This window comes from Pinus tabuliformis, chromosome X (assembly GCF_031772625.1).
Source record: "Pinus tabuliformis cultivar Carrire ecotype Pingquan chromosome X, CPIR1, whole genome shotgun sequence".
NCBI classification, from domain to species: domain Eukaryota; kingdom Viridiplantae; phylum Streptophyta; class Pinopsida; order Pinales; family Pinaceae; genus Pinus; species Pinus tabuliformis.
This window is the reverse complement of record NC_142308.1, coordinates 347201316-347210648: the sequence shown is the minus strand read 5'-3', so window position 1 is coordinate 347210648 and position 9333 is coordinate 347201316. Positions and strand designations below refer to the sequence as shown.

The following is a 9333-nucleotide window of genomic DNA, read 5'->3' as shown; positions in this document are numbered from 1 at the left end:
CTTGAAGGCCACCTCTATTTATACTAAAATGTTGAGCACAAGTGGGGTTTATTTGGTTGTTAGCCGACCTTGACGAATTGTCCCATAACACAAATAAATTCATATCTCCATGAATACTTATTGAAGTCGGATGATCTTTAGATCAATCCTACACTTCTCGATGAGAGGGATCCAAGAAAAATATCAGCCTCCATTAATAGGATGACCCACATGGAGTTTGGCCCTAGTTTCCAATTTTAACACTCCCTCTCATCTAGGGAGAACTCCATCCGCTGATCCATATGTCCGACTGTACTATCTCTGCCATCAGTGCCTTGCACTGCTCTGTTCTACTGAGCTCTGCTTTGCTCTGCTACGCTCTGCTCTGCTGAAACATGAAGAAGAAGAATTGATCGAGAATGTCTTATACCATTCTCTACTGACCCGAAGTTAGTTTCATCTGAAGAGAGTGTGTCACATCACTCTCACTGGCCCGAAGTCAGTTTTATTGATTCCAGATCAAATCACAAGAGAGTGTGTCAAACCACTCATACTGATCCTAGATCATTGGAGGTCATCCTAGCATAGGGAGTACGGTATATACATCGATGCATCCATCGATAGTACTACTATGGTCCCTAACCCCATTTCCCTGCTCATTGATCAGATGAGAGGTACTTCCCATGAGTCTGAGTAGACTCATGGGTAGGATGCCTCGACAGGATAACTAATCATCCTGTCCACATGAGAACTAATCATCCTGTTCCACAGTTGCCACGGGAGAACTAATCATCCCGACCCACAGGAGAACTAATCATGTTGTTCCATAGTTGCCACGGGAGAATTAATCATCCCGACCCACAGGAGAACTAATCATCCTGTTCCACAGTCGCCACGGGGTATCACAGGGGAAGGTTGAACTTGTCATTCTGTACATAGCGCATCACCAGGGGAGGGTGAGTCGCCCTGTGGTCGTATGTTGCTCCAGTAAGTACCCCAAGCCCTAAGCCCCCAGAGCTCCCAGAGCTCAATGCATGCAACATGCAGGACCCTTATAAGAAGGTCTCTCAACGACTCCAAGTCGTTCAAGAAAGTCACAGATTTGACCTTTCCTCGGGTCTTTGACAAAATGTCTGCGACCTGTACATTAGTCTCAATGCGATGGAGCCTCCTCGCTCATCGACTTACCATATCCCAGATAAGGCAGTATCTGATGTCTATCTGTTGGAGCAATCATCGAATACAAGATTCCTCAATAATCGAATCCCCCCTCTGGTTGTCATAGAGAATCACAGTGGTATTCATCATGTGTACAAACAACTCACTTAAGAGCTTCTGCAACCATGCAGCTTCACACGAGATCATACTCGTAGCTATGTATTCGGTCTTGGTGGTGCTTATAGCAACCGACTTCTGCTTCCTGCTCATCCATGATATCGAAGCATAATCTAAAGAGAACCAGCACTGAGAAGTGCTCTAGTGATCCTCCACACTGCCTGCCCAGTCAACATTCGAATAATCATGCAGTTTCATATTTCCGGCAGTGTATCTCAATCCATGAGAGGTTGTGCCCCGAAGATATCTTAGAAGATTCTTGACACCAATCCAGTGAGGCTCAACCAAATATGCGGTCACCATGCTAACTGCAAAATATATGTCCGGACGGAGGTTTACCAAGAACATCAACGCGAATGAGTTTATGAAACTCAGAGGCATTTCCCAAATTTGGTCCGACATCACTACCATATAATTTCTGAAAGTTAAGATCCTCGAGGTATTCACATGCTTGCAATTTATCATTCCACATCTGGAATCCAACTCCCTCTTACTTCTGCAAATGAGAGGGTCAGCACTTGTAAGAAATAGGTCGTCCTCATAAGGTGCCGGTATGAGAGGTCTATCATCCACAACCTTCAGATAATGGTTTGGATCGGTTTCACTCCTATTGAATCTTAGCTTCATCAGACAACTAGCAATCCTCTCATACTACGCCCAGGGTGTTTTGCTTCAAGCCATAGAGGGCTTTCTTCCACTTGTATACATGAGATTCTTGATCATGAATCTCAAACTCCTCAGGTTGTTCCAAACCTGTGGACCTGCTGCATGAGGGGAATGGTCCCCTTATAAGATTTTCCTTCGATACATCTCAGACATGTACCTTCATGCTCTTCTTGAATTCAGGCATTCCTATCACCATCTGACTCACATCGGGTAGGGCCCCATAGGTAGATCTCCGGTGTTATAGATGCAATATGTCAATTGACATGATCCCCAATGGACCATCCTTTCCATCGATGAATGCCACCTTGAAACCTTTGAATTCCATTTCCGAGATGGACATTAGGTTCTTCTTGCAATTAGGTACATAAAAGAGATTCTTGTAAATGAATAGAGTTACCCTGATTCAATTGAGGGGTAACATTCCCTACACCCTTTCCGGGATAGGTGGCATCGACTCCAAGTACAATCCCACGGTTGCTACCAAATTTGAGAGAGCACCCTTCTATCCGATGAGGTGCCTTGAAGCATTACGATCAATAAGACAGATTCCCAAAGAATCTGAAGGAGAGGGCCAATACAAGATAACGCTTCTTTATCTTATAAAAAACAGCATTTGATTCTTCATACCTGGGGTTCCTTGCTTTCTCTGAAGAGTCGGCCGTTTCCTTGATGACCTGCATTACCTGTCATTCCTCTGATCATTGAAGATGTCCCTGGAATGATTGTTATCATCACCAAGTGATGTGTCCCTACCTTAGACACACCTTCGCATAATGGCTGAACTTATTACAACAAGGCATCTGCCTTTCCTTCCAACCTGTGCCATTCTGATAATATTCTTTGCTTCGACTTCACCCTTGGCGAATTTGAAGAGGGATGAGGAATCCATTGATCCTTTTTTCCTTTCCCAACCGTCTTCGGTGATCGCTCTTTCACTCTTTCTTGGGCATTGCCTTCACCTTAGCTCTGATACCATGTTAATTTTAGGTATGTTCTATGCTTAGAGCAATTTATTTCAATTTTCATAGTTAGCTCTATATCTTTTCCAAACTAGCAATCACATCAGCATTAAAGCAAATTGCAGATAGAACATAAACATAAATCGCAGAAGACAAGCCAAGACAAGAGGACACAAGATGTGGCGCTAGCCAGGGAGAAACCCCAATGTGGGGAAACCCTTGATCAATTCTTTTTATATGTTCTTCAATAGTTCAACAGAGAGAGAGAGAGAGAGATAGTACGTTTACAACTGAAGTCAACATTTTGAATTATCTAGATAAGAGCATAGATCATCTCTAAGAAGATGATACATGAGATCAGTTGAAGACATGCTGCTTCAACTGATTGTCCAAGGTGATTCCTTCACCTATCGTTGTGCTACATTTCGTCATCATGCTGCACCTCACCGCACTGCACCATGCTGCACCCATCATCACTATGCTGCATCTCATCACGCTTCATTAATCATGACTGTACCCACCACTGTACTGCATTATGTGCCATTGCTACACCATGTTGCCATGCTGACCTATGTGTTGGCTGCACCTTGCTTGCTTGTTGTCCCTAGCATGCTTGTTGTCCTTAGCATGCTTACTGTTGCATGCTAGTTGTCCCTTGCATGCTAGCTGTAACATTGCATGCTTGGTGTATTTGTTGCTAAGTACCATACAACTATCCCAATGTTAGTTAGCTGTCCCTTGCACGCTGTTTTCCTTCAGAGACAGGTTATTCCTGGCAATTTCGGCAGTTCTGGAAATTCCGGTTGTTCCCGGTAGTTCCGACTGTTCCGGCTGTTCCTCGTAGTTCTGGCAGTTCCAGCTGTTCTCGACAGTTCCGGCTTCTGCCCTCTGCGTCAACTTTCCTGGCTATTCCGGCTTCTGCCCTCCGCATCAGCTTTCTCGGCTATTCTGGCAGCAATTCTGGCTTCTGCCCTTTGCGTTAGTTTTCCCGGCAGTTTCGACTTCTGCCTTCTGCATCAGCTTTCTCGGCTATTCAGGCAGTTCCCGACAGTTCCGACTATTCCCGGCAGTTCCGGCTTCTGACCTCTACATAAACTTTCCCGGCAGTTCCGGCTTCTGCCCTCTACGTAAACTTTCCCAGCAGTTCCGACAGTTCCCGGCAATTCCGGTTGTTCCCGGCAGTTCCTGACAGTTCCAGCTTCTGCCCTCTGGATTAGGGCAGCGTTATCCCTTAGGATCTCTCCTCCTACTAAAGCCCAAAGACAAGTTGAGAGGAAGAGATCCCAAGTGTGTTGAAATGACTTGAAGGCCACCTCTATTTATACTAAAACGTTGAGCACAAGTGGGGTTTGTTTGGTTGCTGGCCGACCGTGACGAATTGTCCCATAACACAAATAAATTCATATCTCCATGAATACTTATTGGAATCGGATGATCTTTAGATCAATCCTACACCTCTCGATGAGAGGGATCCCAGAAAAATATCAGCCTCCATTAATAAGATGACCTGCATGGAGTTTGGCCCTAGTTGCCAATTTTAACAATAATCTTCGACTGCCTGCCTCTTTAGGTTTGCAGACATATCCAAAATGTTTCCAGGTCAGAAACAAAAACTTAAAAATAAACAACCGGGGAAAGTTTTGCAGCTGTTTCCTAACTGGTTTGGGTTCTTTCTTTTCAGGAAATGTTACCTGGCTGGAAATGGACATAGGTGGTGGGTCCATTTCCTGCTTTGTAGGTCTCCTGCGTTCCGCTCTGAAGTGGCTTCTTTGGTAAGGAGGAATTTGGCTATGTTGTAATTGGTTTTGACATTTCTGGCTAAAATAGACCAGATTTTGAAACTAGATAGACTGATAGTGGAGATATCATCTAGCATTTACAAACATATTATCTAGCATATACTAACTAGTAAGTTTATCCACACATCACTGAAACTTAACTAAAATTTTGCTTATATAATTGGGTCAATAGTAAGTTCAAGGTTAACCTGAGATTACTTTATGACAAAGACATTCTGCATATTTTTTTTTTTTTGTATGCAATGAATCTTATAAGCCTCGTTTAAATTGTAGTCATACTTTAAAAAACCAATCGCAAAAATATTATACCACAATGATTATTTGTGGATTATCTTGCAAATATCTTGATTCTCAGAGTTGCAGCTGGTCTTCTCATTGCTCTTAATTAACAGTGGATCCATCTTTGAGCCACCACATGTTAATCTTTTATGTTCTCCTCCTTTTCTTTTCTTAAACAGTAATGTCTATATGGAATTTTTATCCAAGTATGCTTTAATAACTGCAAATGGAAAGTTACTGTTGCTGTTGGTTTATCTAGTAAGTTGTTTTGCTTCTAACGTGTTTTGTGAATTTTCAGAACTGTGAGCGTGAATTTGTTGGAGAAGGAGATGGTCTTTCAAAAGGTACAGGTAACACTGACAGCATAATGAGGTTATCATGGGCGCTGGTACATTCACGACGTCCTCCAGATGTTCAAAGAGGGATAGCAATGTTGGAAGGTAGGTGATTATTCTTAGCTTAAAGTTCTCTAGGATGCAAAGTTGCAAACTGCTGCTGCACTTTTCACTTAAAAATGTTTTGCATCAATCTACTTTTCTTGAAGTCAACTTGCATTCTTATGTGTGTGGTCTAGATCCAGGCAGAATCTTTCGATTCTCTTATCTCTATGGAAGTCTGCAGGTCCCTTATTTTTTATTTTTCTATTTTTAAATTTTTTTCCTTATGAAGGCATGATCATATATTACCTTACTGCCCAGAAAGATACATTGAGCGATACATAAGAGTAGAAAAAATACTCCAAGCAGTGGCTAAACAGGCATCCCCTCCCCATATATGCCAAGAGTGGTGGCATACCAAGTTCCAACCTTCTGCCCAATCTCCAGAGAGCTTCTATCTTTGTTAAAGATTCTTATCTCAGTAGAGAACTGAACTTCTAGTGCAGATGGCTGACCAAAACGATAGCGACCATTCCCACAACTCTGGGGTCCCTCAGCAAGTCTCAAAAGACAAGCTTGACAGTTTCAGACATGGTTTATTGTAAAACCATGTCCAATCCTTCCAATTCATCCTTGAGTATTCAGATAAATCTTTAAGAGAATAGATCGAGGTAGAATCTTGCAAAACTCAAAAAATGCTTATTTCTTTGCAACAACTATTGTTGCGATTTATTCACCACTCTCTGCTCCAATCGAAAGGCCATCTTCTTGTCCCGAAAATACTAATATGCTTGCTTGTAAAGGGAAATGTTCAGATGAATATCACTGCCAAATCTGAGTCATTTATTGGCCTATTGAACTCCCAATGTGACCTGGATAATTTACTCATGCCTGCCAAATACTTTTATGAATAACTAAACCTACGAGCTTGAAATTTCTAGCTCCTACTACTACATCGTGGTCTTAAAAGGGCCTTTGATACAACACACACGATCAACGTTTCTAATATGGCGTGAAAGAAGAATCTGCCAAGGGCCATCCCCTCCAATGGCTCTTATATTTGTTCAACTATATGGTCTATTACACAACTCAAATATCAGTTACAAGTTTATAATTAAGAACCCCTTTCATTCCTGCGAGGTTTTCCTAATCTAAACTCCTCAAAAGTCATCTAGTTTCTTTAGCCAGCCATGGGTGGGAAAATCATATGAAGTCAATCTGGAAATCCATATTGACCAATTGTGAGCACTTTGTCTTCCACACAACAATACTTGCTGCTTGAGCTAAAGTGTCAAGGCACTGCATTGTTCTTTCAACTAAATCTTGTGTAAGTTTTGGCCTGAGTGCAGAGCCAATAAAGTGCATATTAAGAATTTAGCTCTTTAAGCAGGAAGATTGCCCTAATTTGACCTTGAATATATGCTGCTTCATTAGGGAGTGTACATGCATCTTAACTTTGGATCTAGGGAGCAACCTACAAAATACTTCCTGCTTTCTCCTTACGATTTTGTGACAGTAATCCCCCCGAGAATAATCTATTCAAGAAAGAATAGAGGTCTAACTCAATTGTAAAGAACTCCTGCATAATAGAAGAATTTCCAGCATAATAGAATGGATGGAACCCCATATCAAACGTTGCCTTCCTTCTCTAGAAGCATCCCTTGCATTCCATGATATTAAGCTAATAAATCCTGAAGGGACCTTAGTGTCTGGTCTTGTGCCAATTCTATCTTCATCCCACTCCACCATGTTGAAATATCCTTTCATAATCCACTCAATAGTAGAAAGAAATTGCAGTATGTAGTTTTAAAATTGCATCTAACTTATGGAATCATTAGTTGCATAAATTGACCAAAGAGGCCAAACTATCCAAGAAATCACCACAATCCAATGGCATGTTGGAAATGGGCCCCTCTATTTATAATATGAGGGATTAGCCAAGTACCAAGTCTAAATAGAAGAAAATCCAACCCAACGGAATTTATGGAACTCCAAAGATCACTTTCCTGCGCCAGAGATACTGAGATTTTGAACAGACAGTGAAACAAATATGGCATTTCCGTACTCTTCTGTCAATTGTTATAGCTACCCAACCATGAGAGGACATGTGAATGCTAGAATCCTCATCTCCTATGTTGAACATTTATATTTGAAAGTATTCTTGATTCTGGATTATTTCAAGTGTGAAATCTTTTCTATCGAGTTCTAAAACTACTTCACTGCTTGCAGCTGCCTTAGACAGAGATGGCGGCCCTTTGCAGAGAAGGGAGATACTTTATCTTCTTGCAGTAGCTCACTACAGGGCAGAAGATTATCCTAGGAGCAGACTGTGTTTAGACCAAGCATTACAGGTATGTGTATTGTTGTGGATCCAATTTTTTGTCATATTTGTAGTTTTTTTTTTTAAATTTAAGTTAGCAACCATATATACTAGATAGGACATATTTGGGGTTCCATCTCGATGTGAATGTTGTCCATTTAATTGCCACGGTAGCATCAATGGAATTGAAGGTTTCCATGTGACACTATTAGCAGCATTGGATAGAGTGACGGCACTTCAAACCCTTCATAATCCACTGAAAACACGACTCTGCATTATAATTTATCTCAATTGTGATGGTGTTCTGTCAAGAATAAAAATGATAAATCTCAATCTATAAATGCCCGGATAATTTTTCTGGTATAAAATATAGTGATAGAAATTGTAAAGTCATTACTTACCATAGCTATATGTTAATTTGTATATATGCAGATAGCTCCAGACTTCAGGCAAGCATTGTCACTGAAGAAAGTACTTGAAGAGAAAATTACAAAAGGTAGGGTGAAAGATGAGAGAACATTTAAATCCTTAATTGTTCTTATTACATGCATGCTTTATAGATTCCATGCTCCTACTTGACATCACTAGTTGGCAACATAACTTGGGATGAACACTTTTGTGCCAGATACTGTCTTGGAAAGGAAAATGCATATTTATTAAACAGTGTAGCACAATTTAATAAAGACAATTCAGCTGACAGATCTTGTGTCACAGATGGTGTGATTGGCATAGGTATTGCGGTCACTGCAGTAGGATTAGTTGCTGGTGGGATTGCAGCGGCTTTGTCACGGAAGAAATGATATATGAAGTGATAACTGCAACCTGTGTGAATACTGAACTTTTAATAAGCTGTGTGGAACAAAACAATTTGATGTCTCGAGGATCCTGCTTACCTTCAGTTGGCCTGTCCACTCAATGTGCATCTTACTAAGGTCTAAGGACAATAAATTGCTCTTTTCTGTTTGCATATTAGTCAGATATGATATGAAACTCAAAGCTGTTGGTCTATTAATTGATTTTATAGAAGTCGATAAATATATGAAATTCTCATATGATTGAACAGGATGTGATGAGTTCACCCTCTAGCAGATATAGAGTAAGTTGCTCATTCATAATTCAGATCCTAATAAGGCCTACAAGAGATTGTCTCAAGCTTCTTCCAATTATACCTGTCTGGCAGGGGGTATATGCAGTGTTCACCTCATCTTGGTATTGATTACACTCTTGAAATACCCATATTTACTTTTAGTTCTATATCCGAGGTATTTTGTTCCATTTATCATGCTGTAAATATAATTTGTTCCATTCCAAACGCAGTTATCTATACTTTTGTGATTGCCTCAAGTCACTGAATTTGGAGTTTTGTTTTATCCTCTCTTCTATCGGAGAAATGTTAAGCCTTCTCGGCTTGTCTTGTTTTAGCATTTTATGTACACATGGATTAATATGTTTGTTTGTAGAGGTCATGACTCTTTTTTGGCTAATTGAGGTATGTTGCTCTACAATTAATACTCATTTTCGTTTGATTAATCTGCATACAGCTGTGGCAGAGTTTAATATTTCAAACGAATATGTTTAACCCCAAAAATAAGCCTCCCCTCTTGAGTAAGCCTCCAATG

The 9333-nt window shown here is 40.7% G+C and overlaps 1 protein-coding gene across 2 annotated transcripts in view; it reads left to right on the top strand.

Annotated features, from left to right (window-relative positions):
* The window catches only part of LOC149139886 (mitochondrial fission 1 protein A-like), a 17136-nt gene extending 8166 nt beyond the window's left edge, over positions 1–8970 (top strand). Inside the window, exons 2-6 of one of the 2 annotated variants that reach the window (XR_016264126.1) lie at positions 5316–5457; positions 7624–7745; positions 8147–8210; positions 8429–8646; positions 8778–8970. Coding sequence is in view for 1 of the 2 variants with exons in the window: in XM_089446901.1 (XP_089303027.1) it covers positions 5316–5457; positions 7624–7745; positions 8147–8210; positions 8429–8514 (414 nt within the window). In the remaining variant the exon portion in view is untranslated. Of the gene's footprint in view, positions 1–5315; positions 5458–7623; positions 7746–8146; positions 8211–8428 lie in introns of both variants that reach the window. The other variant, XM_089446901.1, reaches the window with a different exon arrangement.
* The last annotated feature ends 363 nt before the right edge of the window (positions 8971–9333 follow it).